This window comes from Panthera onca, chromosome D3, assembly GCF_046562875.1.
Source record: "Panthera onca isolate mPanOnc1 chromosome D3, mPanOnc1 haplotype 2, whole genome shotgun sequence".
Classification (NCBI taxonomy): domain Eukaryota; kingdom Metazoa; phylum Chordata; class Mammalia; order Carnivora; family Felidae; genus Panthera; species Panthera onca.
The window spans coordinates 32383327-32407078 of NC_138350.1; the positions used below are offsets into that span (position 1 = coordinate 32383327).

A 23752-nucleotide genomic window follows, 5' to 3' on the forward strand; every position below is an offset into this window, starting at 1 on the left:
ATAAGATGTTTTGAGAGAGAGACCACATTCACATAACTTTTATTACCCTTTCTAACTATAATTGTCCTATCTTATTAGTCGTCCATGTCTTACTGTGCTTAATTTATACATTAAACTTTATCATAGGTATGTGTGCGTAGGAAACGGCATATTTAGGGTTCAGTACTATCCACAGTGTCAGGCATCCACTGGGGTCTTGGAACATGGTCTCTGTGAGTAAGGGGTCCCCTGTACATAACAACACAAACCCAAACTAGTATATCAATTTCTAGTTCTGATTGTTTCACGGCTCGAAAAGTGTGACCATGGATAACCATTTAACTTCTCTGAACCTGTTTCTTCTTCCCTTACGTGGGAATCCGTTTTGTGAGGATCGAACGACAGCACATTTTCTAAAGCTCCTTGTGGGCTCAGAGTGTTGTCTACTGCTCCAGGTTAATGTCTGGCTTTTATCTGGTCTGAAGCGCAGAGGCTTTCTGATGCGTTTTGGGTGCTCTTTCTCTGTAATTCAGCGGAGCACGAAAATCTCTAGTCACGCTAATTTACCTTTTCCTTCATTTTCCTGACTTCTGATTTTGACCTCAGATAAAAGAGCTTCCTTTTCTTGAAGAGCTTTTTGCTCCGTGAGGTGCTGCCTCAGCAGTAGCCAAAAAGTAATGGTGAAAAGTATCTGAAAGCAGAGAATGAGCAAAACGAGAATTAAGCCACCATCCCAAGCATACATGCATTTCAGCATATACAACAGTTTGCCCGCTTCTCAGTGGGAACACGATAAATAAGCCTTTCTATCTGACACAGAGTCGGGCACCCACTTGCTTTCACCTGAAAGTCACTGGCTTTTAAATCCCCTTTGCTGAAGACACGAGCAAGCGTGTCGAGGGCCAGGAGTCCATTCGGCAGTGTGCACAGGCCCAGGGGGAGATGTCTGGACAGTCCAAACCACTTCCATCTGGGCTGGAAATCAGCTTTGGCAATTGGTCTCCCTGGAGACCGGTCCTCGATAGGACCACTCCTTAGTCCTCGATTTCCTGTCCTGATGGTGACATCAGCACAATTGTAAGAGGAAGGCAGACATGTTTCTTCCATAATACTCCTGGACTCTGCAGTGTTCCTTGTTATGAAGAATTCCACAGATGGGAAGATGTACATTGCATCCTGGAGAACAGAGCCCTTTAACATCCCATTCAGCTCCTAGAGCTGAAGGAAGAATTGTTCTAAGTGTCCATGCTTGCACATTAATATTTTGTGGAGGGCTAGGAAAAAAATAGCTGACGCTTTAGGGAAGCTCCGTTCTTCAGAGAATATGGGACCTGGCACAGAGCAGTTTCTTTTCTTGTACTAGCTTTATTGAAATGTAATTTACATGCCATACAATTCACCCATTTAGAATGTGCAACTGAGTGGTTTTTAGTAAATTCACGGAGTTGTGCAACCATCACCGCGATCCATTGTGGGATATTTTCATCGCCCCAAAAGAAGACCCATGGCAGTCACCCCGTCCCTCCCCACCTCAGCCCTAGCCAACCATCAATTTACTTCCTGTATCCAAAGACCATACTTTCAGGGATCATTTCTATAGTTCGTTACTTCCTGTCTCCATACACTTCCTAATCCGGGCATCTTATATAAATGGAATTAATAATAAGCATTCTTCTATAAGTGGCTTCTTTTATTTCGCATGATGTTTTCAAGGCGTATTCATGTTGTAGCCTGTACTGGTACCTCATTTCTCTTTATTACTGAATAATAGTCCACTGTGTGGATGGATAGACAACATTTTATTTCTCAGTTGATGGGCAGTTAGGTGTTGCCCGCTTGGGGGCTATTAAGAATAACACTGCCATGACATTCAGGTGCAAGTTTTTGTGTGGACATAGGCTTTTGGTTCTTTTGGGTATAATACCTAGGAGTGGAATTGCTAGGTCTTATGGTAATTCTGTGTTTAACCTATTGAGGAACTGAGAGACCGTTTTCCAAAATGGCTGCAGCATTTTATATGCTCCCCCTCCTTCAGGGGTGTATGGGGCTTCAGTTTCTCTATTTCCTTGTTAATACTTATCATTGTCTGCTTTTTTTTTTATTCTAGCCTTCCTGGTGTGTGATGTAGTATCTCATTGTGGTTTATAGTAGGATTTTAATAAATATTTGCCAAAGAAATGAAAACATAAATCGGCAAATGAATGGGTCCTTTTTACTTTGACTAACTGCCCACTTAACTATCCCTAAATATCCACTTTTCATTTGCCTTCAACATAAACCAATCCCAGGAAGTCCTGGACAACATGTTTAGGGCCTGAGAAAGTCAAGGACCATTTCAAGAACTGTAGTCAAGAACACTTCTGGAAGTCACAAGCCATTGAACTGTAACTGCAATTTGGGAAAGAAATCTGTTTCTCGAATGCATATGTGTAACAGTCTAGGGATACTTGAGGGCAGATGGGCCATTTTTCCTAGGTGAGTTACAGGCCAGGCTTGGAAGGCACGGTTGACGGATGTGGAAGACATTTTAGCAGCTGATAGATACTATGAAGTAGCTGAGTCTGGCTCCCCCAGAGTGGTCAGACCTCTGAGGATCCAGGCCATATTCTTTCTTTCTCTAGATTTCCATGATCCACTCAGTACTTTGCAAACACTGTGTTTAATAATGTGCTCTGACAAATGTCACCGTGATAGAGATTTTATGATCTTGGGTTATGTTTTTATCTATGACAAAACTTGTTTTCTTTTTAGCTCCTGAGTACATTAAAATATAAATGCAGACCCTGCTTTCCCCAGAATAACACTGCTTTTTTTCTTACAAGTAATAAATTTATTTCCCCCAAATGTCCCCCCATCCCAAGGACTGTTGATTTAAAACATTTTAATATTTATTATTTTGAGAGAGAGAAGAGTGCAAGTGGGGGAGGGGCCTAGAGAGAGAGAGAGAGAGACAGAGAGAGAGAGAGAGAAGATCCAAAGCAGGCTCTGTGCTGACAGCAGACAGCCTGACACAGGGCTCGAACCCACAAACCCTAAGATCGTGACCTGAGCCAAAGTCGGACACTCAACTGACTGAGCCATCCAGGTGCCCCCCAAGAGCTATTGATTTTGGGCAAGAAGTAGTTCAGCCAGTTAGGTGGCATACATTTCCAGATGCCTCCCCAATATTCTGAGCCAGGCTGACACAGATTTGCACAGTCACAAGATGAGATTTCGAATTTCTCTTGTTAAAAAAAAAAAAGACGAACGTATCAGTTGTGTGTGTGTGTGTGTTTAAGAGGAAGTCCAGGGAAGGAGAGAATGAGAGGGAAGAGTGGGAGGCAGAAGTGACTTGTAAATGGGAATACGCTGTGGGACTGTCATCGTGGAGTGGGGTTTGAGAGAGAAAGTGGAGTAGGGTGGGCATGGGAGTTTTATATGAATGAATGAATCAATAAATGAACTGGCCATGATCCATGAACACAGGGGATTATGATCTAACTTCTAACTCTTTAGAATTCACCTGTTAGGAGTTTCTCCCTTACCCCAATAGCCTTCACCCAAAAATCTGTTATGAGAACCAATCTTTGGTGTCTCCTAAAACCCTGTTGATGCCTGGTTGCTTTGGCTATGGGCTGTCTGGTGTCTGGTAACCTGTAAAAAAGGTGGTTGCTCTCAGGAACGGTGGATTTCATGCAATGTAAATTAATGTCCCTCTAGGCAGAAACTAATTCTCTGCCTAGAGGAGAAAGATGTTCAAGGCTCATGGAGTAATTACACAAATTACACAGGACTGCTTTCACCGTCTTACTGCAAAGTCATCGACACAAATAGAATGTGTTTAGAGTCTGCCAGAGTTCACAAAACAAAGTTTGGGGCAATTTATAATCTTCTGAAGTGAAAACTATTAAAATGGGGCATGAAAATAATGAGTAGTGACAGATCATGAGCTTTCTCACTACAAATGAAGGCACATCATGTAATCCACAGAAGGAGAAAAATAAGTGTCCTATTTAATTTTTGCTGCTACAGTGTTTTTAAGACATGATTGAAGAAAAAACGTTTTTATGAATAATCGGTGATTATCTGTAATAGCAATGTGTTCAGCCTGCTTTGCAAACTGAGATCAAAGTCTCCTAACCCTTTGATACATTTTATACTGTATTTTCCTGTTTCCCCCTCTAATTTCTACCACACTGTAATTGACATTAAAATGTAACAGCCTATATTTTTCCTTCCAGTGGAAAGCACTGTTATTTTAAATAAAATCTAAAGGCATGGTGTAATATTTATTCACATTTAAATTATAGAGACCTCTAAGGAATATGAGTTATTTCTTAGAGCTTTTAACGTATTCATTTTTGTAAAGCACTGAATATTTGGAACCTACCTTTGTAAGTCTGTGCCTGGATATGCTTATTATGATTATTGTGGATTTGTTTCAATGTTTTGTTTTCTTATTTTCCCATTCACTTACCTTGGAGGCAAGTTCTCCTGGCTCTTTCTTTTCTAAAAATCCTGGGACCTTTTTAATTTCAGGAAGTTCAAAACTCCATATATACTGTAATATCAGCAACAGATTTCCATAGATGACCATGAAAGGAGAGCTGATCATGGCATATTTTCTTCTGTTGCGAATCATCCAAAGGGTGCATGACCAAATCAACAACACAAAAGTCAACCAGCTGTGATAGGTGATGCTCCAAGCCTTGAGGGTGAAAGGAAGAGAAAACACAATGATGGTCACTACAATGTATAGTCCCCTGCTCTGGTACGTTAACAGTTATCTAAAAGGAGGGGCACTTAGGTGGCTCAGTCAGTTAAACGTCAGCCTTCTGTTCAGGTCGTGATCTCACGGTTTGCGGGTTCGAGCCCCATGTCGGGCTCTGTGCTGACAGCTCAGAGCCTGGAGCCTGCTTCCGAGTCTGTGTCTCCCTCTCTCTCTCTCTCTGCCCCTCCCCTTCTCATGCTCTGTCTCTCTTTCTCAAAAATGAATAAATGTTAAAAAAAATTAAAAAAAGTTATCTAAAAGGAAAAAGTCAATAATATTCAAACTAAGGAGAGGAGACAGTGGTGAAATCATAGAGAGATACCCCAACCTGGGGCATAGGGAGAGAACCGAAGAGAAAGACTGATCTTGCTGAGAAGAGCATTATTTTTTAACTTCCTGCAGGGAACAGAGCCAACGGCAAATGTATGGCGGGTCTTCCTTCTAAATATTTTTCACTTTAGGTACAAAGATACAAAGGTACACCCTACTTTGCAGTATTAAAAGCAACTGTAAGTGATCTATCCCTTCTTTTTCCAAACTAGACTCGGGAGTTATTTAAGAGTGCCAAGGAAACGTGGCCATAAAAATTTCCTCATATTATTTCCTCTCGGCAATTTGCAAATTTGTCCTATAGGAGAGCTAGCTTTTTAAGTGGTGAACTTACTTAAAATTTATTTAAAATTGTTGGTTGAAACACATGATAAATGGGGCGCCTGGGTGGCTCAGTCGGTTAAGCGTCCGACTTCAGCTCAGGTCACGATCTCGCGGTCCTTGAGTTCGAGCCCCGCGTCGGGCTCTGGGCTGATGGCTCAGAGACTGGAGCCTGCTTCCGATTCTGTGTCTCCCTCTCTCTCTGCCCCTCCCCCGTTCATGCTCTGTCTCTCTCTGTCTCAAAAATAAATAAAACGTTAAAAAAAAATTAAAAAAAAAAAAAGAAACACATGATAAACATAAACTGGAAATTAAAGTTGCTTTTACTGAAATTAGGTGAGTGACTGCTAACTATTAGCAAGTCTGAATTATTTTCATGAAAATATTATTTCTTGGAAATACTGTTTATCAAAGGTTAGGTAGGTAACAGTTAATGCACTTGCATTAAGTAGTGTATTTAATTCATTTATCCCGGTACGAAATACAGATGTAATGGCCATTTGTTTGGGTGTGACCCAGGAAAATCATCTTCACAGATATTACAATTCCAGCAAGTCTGTTCCCCTGCACCCTATTCTTGGGAAGGTGGGGGTGGAAGAGGAAGAAAAACAAGTTATGAGGATTTTTTTAAACCTCTTTCCTGTGTAGTGCCTAAGTGACATATGCCTTTCAGTTGCGGTATTCGGGATGCTTCTGCACTATGTTCAATTTCCAGATTGTCTGACAGTTTAGTGTATTCCGACTTTATATTTTTGAATAAATACAAGTACCATTCTAAGAGATTTGGCTCCTCAGGACTACTTTTTCTGTCTGTGATTAAAAGTCTGTCACATGGGACACTTCCATGGAACGCAGGCTCTTTTAAAACATTAATATGATGGCTCCGTTAAAACAATGAATATGGCACCAGACAGGGGCATGTCTTTAATGAAGGATCTGCTCTCTTAAGTTGTTTTTACAATAGATTCTTTTTTATACTAAGTAGCAAAATGTGTAATCAAGGTTTTTGGGGTTCCGTTTTAAGCTCTATTGCTTTACAAAAAAAAAAAAAAAAAAAAAGACCAGACTTGTTTTTAGAAAGAGAGAAGAAAGGTATATACTCTTTTGAGTTCTGAATCAGAATTGTAAGCTGCATTTACATTTAATAGTTTGAATTTGGAATTTTGCTACAGTTTAGAGGATGACATGTCGAAAATGCCAGAAAGCACCCAAGAGCACAGAATTTACATTAAAGAAGAGAGTTTGCAATCACCTAACGAGCTATCTTTCATTTCTTTTAGCACAGAGCCTGCCACAGGGTTCAAACCCACGGACCGTGAGGTTGGGTGCTCAACCAACTGAGCCACCCAGGCACCCCTGAGCCATCTTTCATTTCAAGGAGCTTTCTTTCTGCCACCCCTCTCTCAGATGTACAGCTGTCCTTACTAGAAGCTGAAGTTGATTGGACACACAGGTTGGTTCATTTGGAAGACATCTTGAGGGGAGGCCTGGAGAAACCGGGTTCAGGCATTTCCCCCCCCCCCGCCCCCCCCAGAGGTATAGAATATCTTCATTCTATTATCATTAAAGGTGTTCATGGGATCTCACCATTGACCACAAAATGTAGAAGAGTCTTGTGTTAGGTAAGCGTTAGGTGTCTCAAAAATAAATCAGATTTCCCATAAAAGTTTGTTTTTAGGAAGGGGACAAATTAGACTTTCTTATATCCCCTCTCTCTAGGCCAAAGGATGATGGTGATGATGATGATAATGAGGATGAGGATGAGGATGAGGATGAGGATTTCTGAAACTGTGATGCTGGGGACGGAAGATGTACCTAGAAGTGAGTACAAACATGCATCAACTGAGCACTGAAAATCGGAAAAGCTCTTGGGAACTCTGGCTGCTGGATGTTCATATCAGTAAAAATTTATTGCAGCTAAGATGGACTACAGTTTCACTGAAATTTAAGATAAGATGTGAATGTAATTCTCCCATGTGAAGAAAATAAAAGTTTATGGACAATCTTGAACACCTTCAGCATCACACAGAAAAACTACCCAATAGATCCTTTTAAACTGGCAAAACAGGCAACCGTCTCACTTTTAAGGCTAATTTGAGAGAAATGCATTAATATTTAAAAGGAGGTTAAATAGAACAGAACCTGATTTTAAAAAAATTTTTAATGTTTTTGTTTATTTTTGAGACTGGGAGAGACAGAGCATGAGCAGGGGAGGGGCAGAGAGAGAGGGAGACACAGAATCCAAAGCAGGCTCCAGGCTCTGAGCTGTCAGCACTGAGCCTGACACGGGGCTTGAACTCACGGACTGTGAGATCATGACCTGAGCTTAAGTCGGACGCTTAACCGACTGAGCCGCCCAGGCACCCCAGAACCTGATTTTTTTAATGTTTATTTATTTATTTGAGAGCGAGAGCATGCAAGCAAGCAGGGGAGGGGCAGAAAGAGAGGGGGACAGAGGATCCGAAGCAGGCTCTACTCTGACAGCAGAGAGTCTGACGTGGGGCTTGAACTCATGAACTGGGAGATCATGATGTGAACCGAAGTCAGACACTCAACTGACTGAGCCACCCATGTGCCCCAAAACCTGATTTTTGAAATCTGTAGTATAAAGATGCTGGAAAAAATAAATACCCAACCATTCTCTGCCAAGATATTGGAAAGATTAGGTATTTGTGCCAGTCACGAAAGGATGATGGGGCATTTCTTGAGCACGCTGCTGTCCCATTTCATACATACCATCATGGCAATAAGGGCACAGATGTAACTTTGTTTCATAATAAACTGGAACACAGAGACCATGGCATGAACTTTAACACTTCGTTTCTCCTCATGGCTCCTTTCTTCCTCAAAGTCTTCCTTCTCCTCCCCTTCTTCTTCTTTCTTTTCTAGATGGAGAAAAAAAATATGTAACTATTTATGCTAATATGTGAATTCTGGATAAGGGTCCCAACTGCTGCACCACATATATGGTTTTAACACAGACTTTTATTTAAGACTTCAGAGATTCTTTCCAACTGACAAAGCCCTTCAAATTCAAACAGAATGGCCTGGCCAGCATAATGGAACCTAGCACTCAGAAATCCCGGAAAGAAAATTTCAATTTGAGAGGAATGGAAAGCAGCCTCAAAGATGGCCCCTAATAATCTCTACCTCCTGGTCTTCATGCCCTTGTGTAGTCCTCGTCCCTTGAGTGTGGGTGGGACCTTTGATGAGCTTCTAAAAAGTAGGAGGGATGGAATATAACTTCTAGGATTAAGTTTAAAAAGACTATGGCCTTGCCATAGGCACCTGGGCACTTTCTCTCATTTCTCACTCATTCTGAGAGAAGCCAGCTGCCATGTTGTACACTGCCCTAAGAAGAGGCCCGGGTGACAGGGAACTGGTGCCTCTGGCCAGCAGTCAGCAAGAACTTGAGGTCAGTCAACAACTACATGGGTAGATGTGAAAGTAGATTCTCCTCAGGTGAGCTTTCAGATGAGACCACAGCCCGAGCCAGCAGCTTATCTACAACATTATCAGAGACCTTGAGTCAGAGAAGCCCATCCTAGTCACACCCGATTCCTGCCCTACAGCAACTATGACACTAAATGTTTTAAGCCATTAGGTTTGGCCATAATTTGTTATTCAGCAATAGATAATTAATACAAGCAGTATCTAGAGTATGGATAGAATGAAGGTGAAGAAAACCAACCAGCCAGCCAGCCAACCAACCAACCATCCAACCACGTTGCCAGTGTGAACTCAGTGGCCCATGGTTTCCTAGGTTATGCCGAGGCAGACAAGTCATACTAAGGATGAAAGATCATGTTAAAAAGCAAAAGACAGTGTGGAGGGCTGAGGAGAAGAGGACCAGCAATCGGAAAATACGGGCATAGCACTTAAGGAAGGATTTCTTCTCAAGATCCTCCTCTACTTGTCAGGAGAACTAATTTGAATTCAAAGATGAAGTAATGAGTGCCACATCCCTTCTGTCCTCCTGCTTAAATTAAATGGGCTACGTATAGCTGGGTCACACCAGGGAGTCGCTCTACACCATGCCAAGGAAACAGAAACCAGTGAAGAACCAGTGGCCATGCACAGCACCTTGTGCAGGCTCCAGAAGTGAGTCTCTAAGCGAGGGGCTGGTATTTCCTCCTACAGAAGCCTGCTGCCTTCCACCCTTCCACCGTGGGGGCTGAGGATTATAAGGGGAAGGCCACAGATTGGACACAGTGATGAAGAAACGGAATCTGATGGATTTTACAGCTCGTGGCGTTACCTCTCTGCTTGTAACACTGTCTGCATATATTCAAATTTTAAAATAACTGTCCAGCTTTTATGTTACCTTTGAAACTTCAACTTATGATGTGAGTATGTGTGAGTGTGCCTTGTCAGCAGCCAAAATTGTGTTCATCTCTTTTTACGTTAGCTATGTGTAAAGAGAAGTGTATCTGGCTGTGACCTGAGCGTCCCAGACTTTAAAAGTCACAAATGCTGGCTCTCGGCCTGCCCTGTGTGATTCTGATGCCAAAGCACTGAAGACCACATTGCAGAAAGTACTGGATTTTCTTGAGATATTCAGTAAGTGAACTGCAAACTAGAACACTTGCAAACTAAAACACATGCAAATAGGAAGCAGAAATGGGTAATAAACCCTTAGAGTCTGGGGCTCTGTGGAGACGGCAGGTGCCATCTAGGGCTGGGGATATGTGTGGGCTGCTGGGTTAGGGAAGTGAACCTGGTCTGACCTTACTGAGGAAGGCTAGATAGTGTGACTAACCCTTTGTATTGCTAAGTAGATGCCAGGTCAGAGGCAACTTTGGGGTATACTGATAACTATGCAGAACAATACAGTAGAATAAGTCTGATGAAGAATTATGAACAAAAAATACATTAAGCTTAATGTACCAATCACAGGCTGGATAGTTGCTTGCCATTTCCTTAAGGTAGGATCAGGTGTAACAACTCCAGGGTTAGTTCCATATAAATAGACAGAAAAATCCAGTACAGTTTTGTAGCCACTTTGACGCAAACTGCGTACTCTGCCTTTTCCACCCAACAGTAAACTTAGCTAATTCTGTCATTATGAACTGGTGATTGGCATGGTCCCCATCAGGGAAGTGACAACAGTGGTTGAGTGAACGCTTGCCTCGCAGGAGTGGGGGGCTAGTGTTGCCAGATATTCACATTCTTCAAGAGATTCCAGAAATTTCCGTATCTCAGAGCTGCAGCTTTTAAAATGTGGGTTACTTTTTTTTTTCATTTTAGAAAATGCTGCATAGGCCAAACAAAACAAAATAAAACACAACCCAAGTCAAAGCCACCAATTTGTCATCTCTAGTATCCGCCTGCTTTCCTTCAACATAATAAACTGAGAGAAACGCGAAAAAAGGCCTAGTACAAGTTTGAGCCCTCTCCTTTTTTTTTTATAGACAAAATAAACTCTTTCTAAAAATGGTCATCCATTAACCAGCAAAACTATTAACCACGATTACAATATCAAATTATAGAAAAACCCAAACACACGCACACACACAAAGGTTTAACACTGTAAGTTGATGTGTTTAAAATAACTGTTTACCTTTTATTTTTCAGAGTTTGCCCCAATTGTACCATTTATTTTATATACAAGGGTAAAATACACAGAGAAATACGCTAGGGAAAAATAGAGAACTTGAGGAAATGAGCTTAATGATACTGACCATGGAAGACAATGCCCGTGTTAAAAGGAGAAAGAACCAACACAATAAACAATAAACAAGATACAGAGAGATGTTGAGCGTGTGCATGAGAGATCAAAGTTGAGGTATGATGTGCACCCCTTACCTGAGGAGTCTTCAGAGGGCTCCCACCGGTACTGCGGGGTGGAGTACAGGTCGGCTTTGGCAGGGCCGTTCTCTACGGGGAGACTGGGGTGGATGGTGTGGTAGTCTACGGGATTGCCATTCACGGTCACCAGCAGGCCCTGCCAGGGGAGCACGGGGCAAAGGCACAGCTGTGACATCAGTTCCAGTTTTCAATGTGGACATACGACCTCCTTCCCTTACGCTAGAAAGGCATAACTCAACAGTGAAGAACTAAACGGAAGCCGGACAACTAATCAAGTATCCGCTTTAGCAAGATGAATCGCGTACATTCATTCCTGTGTCCAAATCTATTTTCCACAGAATGGTCCCAGTAAAAATTTAATCTGATCTTGTCTTGCACTTCTGCTAAACACCATGCAAGGCACCCTCTGTTCTAGGTATCAAGTGTAAATCCTGGAAAAGGCTGGCTGAGCCTTGCTGATCTGGTGTGATCATCTCTCCAGCCTCTGTTCTGATGGCCTCTCTCCCAGCCATCCCTCCAGCTAGTGCAACTCCAGATCGTTCCTAGGCCCCAGCCAGAGCACCCCTGTCCACACTTAGCACATCTGCGCATAGGACTAATGTAGTCTCATTAGCTGGCACCCCCTCTTGAGATCATTGCTGATGCTTTGCAATTTCTGTGCTGAAGCATTTCGTACACGAAGTGCGATTTCTTGTTTTTTGTTTTTTTTTTTTGCCTCTTTGGCTTTAAGATATAAATATATCGTGTGTGTGTCCATGAACATGCAAGACTTCCTATTCAAATTATGTAATAGGTCTACCTGCAGAGCAAAATGCTTTTACAAACTCTCCAATGTGGCTTTTTACAAGTTTAAATATATTTTGTATGACTGTACGCACGCTCATGTTACATGAGTTAGTGTTTTAACAGCAGTAAACCAGATATAATTTCTACAAAAAATTATTCAAAAACTTCTGGAAATTTTATAGATTATTAAAATATACTCAAAGGAGCTAATTCCATTTATATCACTCTTACATCACTTACACGAGCATAAATGATAATTCTAAGAATATACTAACATCAGATGGTTTGTAGTCATCTTGGGTCATGGATAAAAGCTGCAAAAAGCAATGCAGGAGAGCAATGTTAATATGTAAGCAAAAAGCATGGTAAAGTTTATACATATCTATAAAGTTTTACTTTACACATACCCATTCTTTCAACTAGCTGGATGCTAGTATGTTAAAACTGCCATGCAGAATATAAAGGGACAAGTCATTGAACTGGCTGTTGCTGTTTATTACAACTGTTTTACAGCTGCTGATGTTAACGTTTAATTGTGACAGCAAGCAACCAGTCATAAACCACATGACTTCAAAAGCTGATCATGTTTTTCAACTGTTTTGTTCTAATAGAATAAGCTGCTTCATTTAATACTCCTAAGACCCTTTGAGACGTCTGCAAAATTCTGAAAATATTTACTTTTCAAGGAATAGAAGTTTCATAATAAAGCAAAATTGATTTGTAATGTGTGGGTTGAGATTATTTTTAAGATTTGCATATTGTCTACCACAAAATAATTATTATATGACTGTGCTTTAAATTTTTTTGAACGTTTATTTATTTTTGAGAGAGAGAGAGAGAGAGAGAGAGAGAGAGAGAGAAATGTGAGAGGGGGAGGGCAGAGAGAGAGTGAAACACAGAATCAGAAGCAGGCTCCAGGCTCTGAGCTGTTAGCACAGAGCCTGATGCGGGGCTCGAACTCACGAGCTGTGAGATCATGACCTGAGCCAAAGTCGGAGGCTCAACCGACCAAGCCATCCAGGGGCCCTAATGACTGTGCTTTTAAACTATATTAGTGCCAGGTGGTTTGGACCCTCCTCAAATAATAAGCGTTTGCTGTTCTGTGTTCTGCATGATTCTCCGACCATTTTGGATTAGGACTCATTTATAATTATAAACATCACGGAGAGTCCCAAAGAGTTTTAATAATATGGCTCCTATCCATCAATATCTACTATGCTAGAAATTAAAATTGAGGCATCTAAAAATATTTGTTAGTTTGTTCAATTTTTCTTAAAATTTAACATGCTAATAAAAATCATTTTGTTCAAACAGTTGTATTTAAAAAAACCAAACAGCGAAAAAAGTGGTATTATTTTATACTTTTGCGTATCTTTTTAATATCTGGCATAAATGAAGACAGCTGGATTCTCATATCTGTTCGTGTGCTCAATCTGCCATGAGGTGTTATTCTGGCTGAAGTATATGGGGAAAATTTGGCTTCAGCGAGCTATGCAGTTGGAAAAGGAAAGAGTATTTCAAAAGTCTAGCCAGGCAATTGTGGGCAGTTTTTTTTGGTTTGTTTTGTTTTTAATACTACACCAAACTCAACAAGTGGTAGTAACCGGAAGATTAGTTGCAACATGGAATCTGAAAGTCTATCAGTGAACTTTTTACACTCTGTTGCCTTAAAGTCCAATGATGTATTTCACGTGTTGGTGATTTGCTCCAGTGAGTTATACAGTCTCCCAAATACTGACACATTTTGTTACACAATATTTAAAACACACACGTGTTAATATCACCACTGATCTCATCAGAGAGGTGCTCAGTATTGGGAAGTTTTCCAGCTCCGAAGAGTGGACGCAAGTTTTCTAATATTCTAATTTTCACTCATAAGTTCAAGTGTTACCATTGGCAGTAAGTGCTGTCTGTTGCGTGCCTTGAAGTGACGGGCTCACTTCTCTTCTTTTCCAGTAACTATCTGCCAAATACCCATCCCTGAATCACCATAATTTGTCTCCTAGCAGCTCTGTCAAGTGACTCTGGTGTGCGGTGGGCAACGGCTAGTTCAGTTCATGCTTCCTACAACCAGCCAAGTGCTTTTCGTCAAGATGGTCATCACACGTTTGCAGGTGGTACTTTGTGGCGACTTCCCTTTTTACCACATGGGATATTAAACAGATGTGAGCTCTGATGTGGAGATTTAAAAAAAGAACTGGCAACTATTTCTGGTTCATCAAAGATATTCTTTTTTTTTTAATTAATTTTATTTCATCAAGGATATCCTTAAATGAAATTGGCCTTCCTGCTCTGATTTCTGTGAGTGCGTGGTGGGGAAGGGCAGGACCGCGGCTGTAGGGTTTTGTGCCACAGCCTTGGTCTGTGTTTTTGTGTCATCAGAACAAAGGTCAGCACAGGGGGAAAAGGCACATATTTTAAATATTATTTCAAAAGTAGTTTTGAACTTGTGGATCCCTGTGAGGGTCTCAGGAATCCCCGGCGGTCCACAGACCTCAATTTGAAAAACTCCCGAGCCATCCTCTATCGCTATCTGTCCTTAGTAAAAGGGCCAGGATAACCTGACACATGACGTGATGAGAGAGAGAGAAAGGTTCCTGGAAATCCTCACACATCTAAGGGAACCACATGTACTCCGCACAACTGTCTGCTGTCTTAAGCAGCCCATTCATTGTGTAGCCCTCTCCCTTGATATGACATGACATGACATGACAGCCATGCTTAGAATAAGAAAGACCATGTGCCTTAGGGAAACTAGCCTGCCACCAAATACGTCAGAGAATCTACTCCTCAATTCTCTAACATCCCAGGAAGTAAATGCTTTGTGTTTGTCATTACCACGTTACAAATGGGCAATTTTTAACAAGTCAATATGGCGCTGAGTTGAGTTCAAAATGGTCAATAAATAATCAAAAGGTTACATTAATTACCCATTGTGACTCACTTTTCTTCATCAACCCATACTGTTGCCTCAGAGTGGTAGGAGATACTTAATCATATTCGTATCGACTGTTTTGTTCTTCTCTAAGTGGTTACTTGAGTTATTATTGGGGCCGGCTACCTGATAGAGTGAAATCATTTTCTGCAATGTATTTCAACACTAAGACTTTCCCTGCCGGTTGGATTGCTTTGTTATATTTTGTTAGTTTAAAATACAAAGTTTTTTTTAATTAAGAACAATCTTTCTTTTTAGGATTAAGAGACTTCAGTAGAAAGTGCTACAATATAAAATGGTGTTCTCATGGGGTATTATGGAACCATGTATTTCCTTCAGAAGCACTGGGTTCTCCTCTCTGAATAGAGCGCTCTGCTCTCGAGACATCAAAATCAAACTATTTCTATAAACTATGAGCAATCTGACTTTGCACGTGATACATGGCTCAGGTTCAGCAACATTAACACAAAAGTAGCAAAATTAGTTAGGAAAACAGAAACGGATTTCTTGTGGCTTACTTTTCTCTCATCCGTTGGGTACTGTGTGGCATACCACAGGCTTCGCCTCCTCTCAGCTGTTATTTGGATGGGGCTACAAGCCAGGGCTCTGTCCTCTTCTTTGGTCCTGTCATCCTGCACCTAAGACACAGAATAACCCACAGGGCCAGCTCTGCTTCCTGGAGCAGTTCCCTCTGTGGCTTGGGCGACCCAGAGAGAGCTTTTCATCTTTGCTCCAGTTTTTAAATTAATGTATACAATATGTGGGGTTTTATCAAGACGCTTTGGCTAAATGTCCATCAACTGATGAATGGATAAAGAAATTGTGGTTTATATACACAATGGAATACTACGTGGCAATGAGAAAAAATGAAATATGGCCTTTTGTAGCAACATGGATGGAACTGGAGAGTGTGATGCTAAGTGAAATAAGCCATACAGAGAAAGACAGATACCATATGGTTTCACTCTTATGTGGATCCTGAGAAACATAACAGAAACCCATGGGGGAGGGGAAGGGAAAAAAAAAAAAAAAAAAAAAAAAAGAGGTTAGAGTGGGAGAGAGCCAAAGCATAAGAGACTGTTAAAAACTGAGAACAAACTGAGGGTTGATGGGGGGTGGGAGGGAGGGCAGGGTGGGAGGGAGGGCAGGGTGGGTGATGGGTATTGAGGAGGGAACCTTTTGGGATGAGCACTGGGTGTTGTATGGAAACCAATTTGACAGTAAATTTCATATATTAAAAAATAAAAAAAAATAAAAAAAATAAATAAATAAAAATAAAAAAAAAAAAGAAAAAATAAATAAAGTAAAATTTTTAGGGGCAAAAAAAAAAAAAAAAAAAAAAAAGACGCTTTGGGCATGACACCAATACCACCCTGTAAATGCTAAGCACATCAATGTTAAATGTTCCTGATCCCTCCTAGGCCCCGTAAATCACAGAGATATGCTTCAATGTTAAATAGCCACAGTTTCTTGCTGTGTATTCCAAACTGTAGTAGAAGGCAGCTATGTACAGGGTTCTTAAAGGAAAAACTTCCCAAAAAGTGCTCAATGAACTATGTAAGCCATCCATGGACAGTCTTTAATTAAGAAGAAATTTATTAAAGGTGGAATCATCTAGAGCTTATACACATATCTAATGCACAAAACTGTCACCTTGCCTTATGGGACACTGGCCTAAATTAGGCAACTGGTCTAGAAGAGATGATGATGATGGAGAGAGAGTAAGGGGCAGAATACACTGGGTGCTTTTGTATGGTTTCTGAACAAAAGTGCTCCAAAAAAGGGCTTTAACACACCGTTGACACCGGAGGGCAGGAAGGGAACTTAGCCTTAGTGCCCAATTTCCTGGTTCTAGTGTGCCAGGGTAGAGTAGCCATGGGGAGCACCCAAATGCCCTGGTGGGAGCCCATATATTATTTAACTCTCGACACCTGTTTCTGTTTCTGTCTCTCTCTCTGTCTCTCTCTCTGTCTCTCTCTCTCTCAAACATGCATCATAGACTTTTACCTCAGGACTCACATTTGATAGCTGACATTTTTCATGAAGGGTGCCAGGTCATCTGGAACTATGATATAACCAGCCACCTGTCTTCCATCAGTGCCTCAATGACAAAGTGCTGTGTCCCAGCACATTTAAAATATAGGCCCCTTGAAATGTTGACACTGGTATGAATTAGGCCCTGTTCTCCACACACCCTTCTAGACACTGTGGTCTGTAATTTTGCTATTAACTCTACCTTCCTTCATCCCCAGATGGCCCAAGGCTGAGGAAGCCAAATGTCTCTTGGGCCTATGGGACTATAATGCGGCCTTCACCCACTATGGAAGCAGGACAACAAGGGTCACATGCTCCTGGCATGCTGGGGGTGCTGAGATACCCCCCAGAGAAAGTGAAGGACACCTGTGACTCTTATTAACTTGAATGCCTTAATTTCCATCCCTCATTGGACACTGTTCAGAGACCATCTCCGTAACATATTTTAATTTCTTTTGTATCCACTTTCATTTGTGCAATGTGCACACCCTTTACCTTCTGTGTGTTTGTGGATGAAATGAACATAATGACTTCACTTGAGAGCATTTTACTGGCACACTCAAACTTTGAGGAGAGAACTGGAGGAAACTGTGACCATAAAATGATGGAGATCCCTTATGACCCCAGAAAACATTTTGTTACATGAAGCTGCTATCGATGGCCCAAAGAAAGACACCATATGAGAATCCTGTGAACAAGGCTGCCTCTGTGGCCCTTGGGTCTGCCTGCCCAGTGGGGACAATGGATCACCGGTGGGGCACAGGACAGCGCCCCATTTCTGCAGGTAGCAGTTCTGCTGGAGACGGACGAGACACACGTCTCACCCAGTTCCACTGTGCTATGTGACTTGGATCCCACTTACTTGTTTGGACTGCTTTTTCTCTTCTGGAACGTCCAGTTCCCCCGGGGCACCTTGCCTAGGGCGATGCTCTATGCCTGGCCCCCAGCTTCATGTCTGAGAGCGTTGGCTTTCAATAAATATTTGCTGTCTGCCTGTCAGATGAACTGAATGGATGTGTAGATACAGTCTTGTGGGTGTGAACACAGAAAAGGCCCTAACCTAGAAGTGACAGGAGAGGAGGCGTGACTTCACGCAGATGGGCTTCCAGTCAGTGAGCTCCCCCCGCCCCCCAGAAGGTGCTGGATGAGAGGTGTGACCATCCTTGTCTACACTACTTTCCTGCCTCATGTGCCAACAAGCTCCCTTACAACTGAGCTTCTTATAGTCAATTATGGGGAAAAATGAAAGGGGCTGAAGTTTTCTGTCACCAAAAAAGGAAAAGAGAGAAGCTACCCAGACTCTCTGGTCCTGCCCTCAAAAGTGCCTTGCCCTTGTTAATACCTCACAGGAATAAATCACTCCTCTGTTGTGCCTGGAGGAGACCCCCAAGTCCCCATGCCTCACAGTGGGGTACTCAGAAGGCTACAGGCCCCGCTGAGAGCTGGAGTGTCCCTATCCCATCCTCAGACGTTAGAGGTCAGAGAAGTTTCTGAAACTCCAGTCACCATGATAACAGGCTGTGTAGTCACTGAAGCTCTCTCTTTGCTGTCAAACATGAGTTTGAATCTGATTTCTACCGCTCAGACAAATGGACCTCTCTAACCTCATTCTCCTCATCTCCAAGATGGGTATGATACTATTCTAATTCTTTCAGAGTTATGCAGTGAATTCAGTGAGATAATGTCTATGGACAGCCCATCGTATGGCATTAAGTGCTCAATGCAAATGTTTTCCATTCTCCTCACCAGGGACCATTCTCAGCAGCACATGGTGATGTATTGAAGAGACCAGGCTTTGTTACGAGAGCACTTGCATTTGCATAGTGCTCTGTGCTGAAATAAGGCACCAGAACTAGAACACTCCAGTTGTTTTGGAATATAGCATTGACCGCTCAGTAGTTAGTAGGAATGAACCACTTCTCCTGGAGTTTCCAGGTTCCTTGGCATATCAGATCACCAAAACCCTTTTATCCTTACAAGGGGTTCCTGTAGCCAGATGCGGATCAGAGTTGCCAGCGTATAGTACATCACCAGCAGGACTATGGGGTTGGCATGGTGATACCATGACAGGTCTGGGTTTGCTACGATCTTCCACGTGCTGGAACAGTCCGTTTGAATGACTGATTTGATACCAAACAACCTGTTTAAAAACAAAGAAAAATATCAGAAAAATACAATAAACTATATGTCCCTAACATAAAATAAAAGCAGGTTTTTGGGGGCGCCGGGGTGGCTCAGTCGGTTGAGCATCCGACTTTGGCTCAGGTCATGATCTCGCGGTTCGTGGGTTCCAGCCCCACGTCGGGCTCTGTGCTGACAGCTCAGAGCCTGGAGCCTGCTTCAGATTCTGTGTCTCCCTCTCTCTCTGCCCCTCCCCTGCTCGAGCTCTGTCTCTCTCTCTCTCTCAAGAATAAATAAACATTACGAAAAATTAAAAAAAAATCTTGTTTTTAATATACTCATGAGCTAGTCCTAGGTTAATCCATTCTACTCTAGATATTTCATTACTCTTATATATACAACTACATCTTTATTAGTTCTAATTTTTTTTAATGTTTTTTTTTTGTTTGTTTTTTGAGAGAGAGACAGACCATGAGCAGGGGAGGGGCAGAGAGAGAGGGAGACACAGAATCCAAAGCAAGCTCCAGGCTCTGGGCTGTTAGCACAGAGCCCGACGTGGGTCTTGAACCCACGGACCGTGAGATCATGACCTGAGATGAAGTCAGACACTTAACCAACTGAACCACCCAGGTCCCCCTATACAACTACATCTTTAAATGACATATGTATGCATGTACATAATATACATATAAAATATACATCCTGATATCATATATATATACACACACACACACACACACATATATATATATATACATATATATATGTATATATATATATATATATATATATATATATATGAGTGTGTGTGTGTGTGTGTTAGTATGTGTGCATGTGTGCAAAATTGATGCCAATATTGTTTTCATACTGGTTGAAAAATCTAATACTATCTAATCCAATACTATGTAATATTAATACCATTAATCTAAGTCCTTGCTCCTTTTAAAAATTTACATTTAAAAATATTATTTATTTTTGGGAGAGTGCAAGTGGGGACGGGACAGAGGGGGACAGAAGATCTGAGGAGGACTCTGCATTGACAGGTTGACAGTGGTGAGCCCAGTGTGGGGCTCGAACTCACAAAGCACAAGATCATGACCTGAGTCGAAGTCGGATGCTCATCTGACTGAGCCACCCAGGTGCTCCTAGAAATTTACATTTTAATTGCCATTCAGCCCTATTAAATCCCCGCATTACTGAAATGTCAAGTATGTGGTAACATGTTACTAAGTTCAGCTAAATGAGCACTTACTTTGTTTTTAGCAGGATTTAGCATTAGCTCTTCAGCTAATGCTGATGTTATTGGGCAAATATTGAAATTGGACTCAGTTCTGTGATTCAGTCATAAAAGCCAGATTATTATATACTAGAGTTTCTGGAAGATACGTTTCTGTCAAATTTTATTTATGGGCAATTTATCTTAAAGCCTTATAATTAATTCTTTATTTTGAAATATAACTTTATGAGGCTTATTAAATTTTGAAATGATTTTATGTTATTTCTACTATATAACAGAATGAATCTGATTAGATATTGGGAAATTATATAGACATGATTCATTTAGAAATTCACTTTATATGGACTTTTTCTAAGAAAGGATTTTACAAAGTGAATAAAACTTTTACATGAAATGAGTCTCGTATGTCTCTCGGTGCCTGGGCGGCTCTGTCGGTTAAATGTCCTTGATTTTGGCTCAAGTCATGATCTCATGGTTCACGAGATCAAGCCCCGCCATTAGGCTCTGTGCTGACAGCATGGAGCCTGCATGGGATTCTCTCTCCCTCTCTTGCTCTCTACCCCTCCCTCTGCTCACGTGAGCTCTCCCTCTCAAAATAAATAAATAACCATTAAAAAAACACAAAAAGTGAGTCTCATGTCTTTCTACTGTTTGTATCTTTCATATGTGAACTTCCTTTAATTTTTAAGTTACATTCTTCATTCAGTTATAAGCTCTTCAAGGACTGCATGCCCATCACTCGTAAAACCACTTGGAAAACCTCTCAGGGCTACTACTGTTTTCTCTTACGAGGCTAGTGCCGTATTAGTGAATTGTTCGACATAGATTTTAAAGAGAGCTAAATAGAAACTAAACTTTCTTCAATTTTATCAGAAAAAAATAAGTTAACTAGAACTTGCTCTTCCTATAGGTCTTTTCTTCCCAAGTCTAGGCAGATTTTTTTACAGTTAGCATTAGAAAGAAAATTTCCTGCTAACAAAACTTATGTCCCTCTTAGAGTGGTAGAACACTGGGAAATTGTTTTTGCAGTCCCAGATTAAAACGTCAATTTCTTGTATATAGTGCACAGAACTGAAAGTGTTTACATTTAGAATCAATTGTTAGCTGAAAGTCTCTGTTTTAACGAAGCGGTAGGTTTCAGCCCTCAAGTCTCTCGTCTTCCTGTCCCACAGCTAGCACACATGCTAGAAATGACCTCCTCGATCATCAGTTTCCAAATACCTGTCTTGCCCCATCTGAAAGTCTGTAGGGATTTCTGCAGCTGTCTGTAAACTGAACCACGTGCCTCCTAAAAGACTTGGTATCACATCGAGACCCCACACCTTACCGTTGATATCATAGTTTATTCCAAACTGATTTTGCACATTTTATAAGAATACTGAGAATCAGTCTCACGTTTTGTACAATGAGTACGGACTAACAGACATGGATACAAGCTACAGAATGACTGACTGTTGTACTTGTAAGGAACTTTTTCTAACAGAGCTATGGAAATATCATTAAGACCTAAGAGTTCTCTTTTCTTGCAAGAAAGAAAGAATTTTTTTTTTATTTAAGTAGGCTAGCTCCTATAGAAAGAATTCCTATACAAGATGGGAAGTTTGTACTTCAAGTTTCATATCCTGTCTGGTGCTAAAATTCTAGGAGGCTGTGCAACATCCAACTGTTATTTGACTTGCTTATTAGCTTTTTATTGGGAACCTCACATAGTCCAGAATTGCTTCGTAGTACTGATGATACAAAGAAAAGTGAAACCGGAGGGCCTTGCCTCCAGGAAGTGACTCTTGATCTAACCGCAGTGATGTAACGTGACATGCTCCTTTGGGAGAGCAAGATGTGACAGAAACCTTTCCTGTCTGTGGCTGTTTCTGTCTGGGAAGGGTAGTCAGGAAGAAGAATGTGGCATGTCAAGATAGTCCAAAAAGGGGAGATGAGTAAATGAGAGAAAAGAGGAGTCCTGTATAATGGCCAAGCTGTGGGACTGGGCTGGGAAGAGAGAGAAACTGGGCACAGTGAGAAGAGCACCCTATTTTTTGTTACGGGAGCATCATTGGATATTTATAAGCTTCCTCCTGTCTTGATGATTCCCACACAACTGCTAGTGCCCTTGCAGTAGCCCTAGTTCAAACTGGTTGAATAAAAGTATCTGTATTGTTTCTCAGTCATTAAAGTATGTAAAAATGACTATCTTTTATCTCTCTCTCCATAGAAATGTCTCTTTGCCAGAGAAGTATATGATGATACAACTTTGGAGTAATGAATTCCTGTTTACTGCTTATTTAGAAGCAGAAAGATAAAGCTTCTCAGATCTTCTGTGTATTTGGACTATCCTTGGACCCCAGGCCGGGTCTATCAATAACAGATGGGAGTGCATTTGGTAGATGGCTCACAGTGTCTGAAAATCCAGTTCCTTGTAAAGCCTAATGGAATTGGGGGTGGGCAGAGGGTGTAAGCACGTGGACAAAGAAAGGACATTTTCCTGGCGATTTTATGCTAACTGCTTAAGATCTCACAAACTCTTCTAGTTTTCAGAGTACGGCTGGAGACAGCTTCCTGTGTGATAGTCAATTCCCAGTGGAAACAGATCAGCCTCTTGGGCTACACACTCCTGGCTTGGTATCTGGCCAGTCTTGCTCTATTTCACTCCCAACATCCTGTCCACAGAACAGGTCCTCAGCTTCTCTTCCTGCACAATTACAACGTAAAGGGCAGTCTCTAGTTTCTCTCCCTTCCACAGCATGACCATTCCCAGAGTAACCTTCAAGAAAGTTCGGGTTCAGCATGCCACCTTCCCCTTCCTACTTCCTATTCATTCACTGCCTGGAGAATACCCCCAAATGCCAGCAAAGTATTGCGCGCGTTAGCAGCCAGGTCTCCTCTCCTTTCTCCCTGACGCCATCAACCCAAGCTGCACTAGACTATATGGGGGTTATCGTAAAATGTTGGTCCCCTTGGTCTTGCTACTTCTTGTTTTACCAGGGTTATTTCCAGGTAGTTGTGACTTTTTGGGGGGGATTGCCAAATCAATGATTGAGGTGTATGTGCCAGGTAAGCGTTGTCCACTCCTTGGCAATGCAAATCCAAGGTAGCAGGCCAGGCAGGGTTCACAGACTCTCAGACAGATATCTCTCTGGACAACCCCAAGACAAGGCCCACCCCAACCGTATCTCATAATCTATACATATCCATGTATTCCTTCCACCTTGAATTATTGCAGAGGTCCCCCAGGATACCAGTGGCCAGGAATACGTAATTATATTACCACCATAGCCCATCCCCTGAACCCTCATGCTAATTTATGGTAGTTGTTTTTGCTGAAAGCATCAATTCTTGATTCTTTCTTTTGGCCCAGATGGTTTCTACAGTAAATGTGAATTAATACTCCAAAACCAATCTCCATCCCTCTTCATTTTGGCTTCTTTTTCCTATTCCTTTCTGTTTTGGTGGGATA

General features: G+C 41.6%; 1 protein-coding gene and 1 pseudogene across 6 annotated transcripts in view; one reads left to right on the top strand and one right to left on the bottom strand.

Annotated features, from left to right (window-relative positions):
- Positions 1-23752, bottom strand: part of LOC132665746 (piezo-type mechanosensitive ion channel component 2) — a 476941-nt gene that overhangs the window by 125251 nt on the left and 327938 nt on the right. For all 6 annotated transcript variants that reach the window (XM_078435431.2, XM_078435426.2, XM_078435427.2 and 3 more), the window contains exons 8-14: positions 18921-19083; positions 15428-15547; positions 12250-12288; positions 11186-11324; positions 8117-8265; positions 4436-4666; positions 547-670 (exon numbers count right to left, since the gene is read on the bottom strand). In XM_078435431.2, coding sequence (XP_078291557.1) covers positions 547-670; positions 4436-4666; positions 8117-8265; positions 11186-11324; positions 12250-12288; positions 15428-15547; positions 18921-19083 — 965 coding nt within the window. The remainder of the gene's footprint in view (positions 1-546; positions 671-4435; positions 4667-8116; positions 8266-11185; positions 11325-12249; positions 12289-15427; positions 15548-18920; positions 19084-23752) is intronic.
- LOC132666171 (small nucleolar RNA U3) lies at positions 1549-1634 on the top strand (annotated as a pseudogene).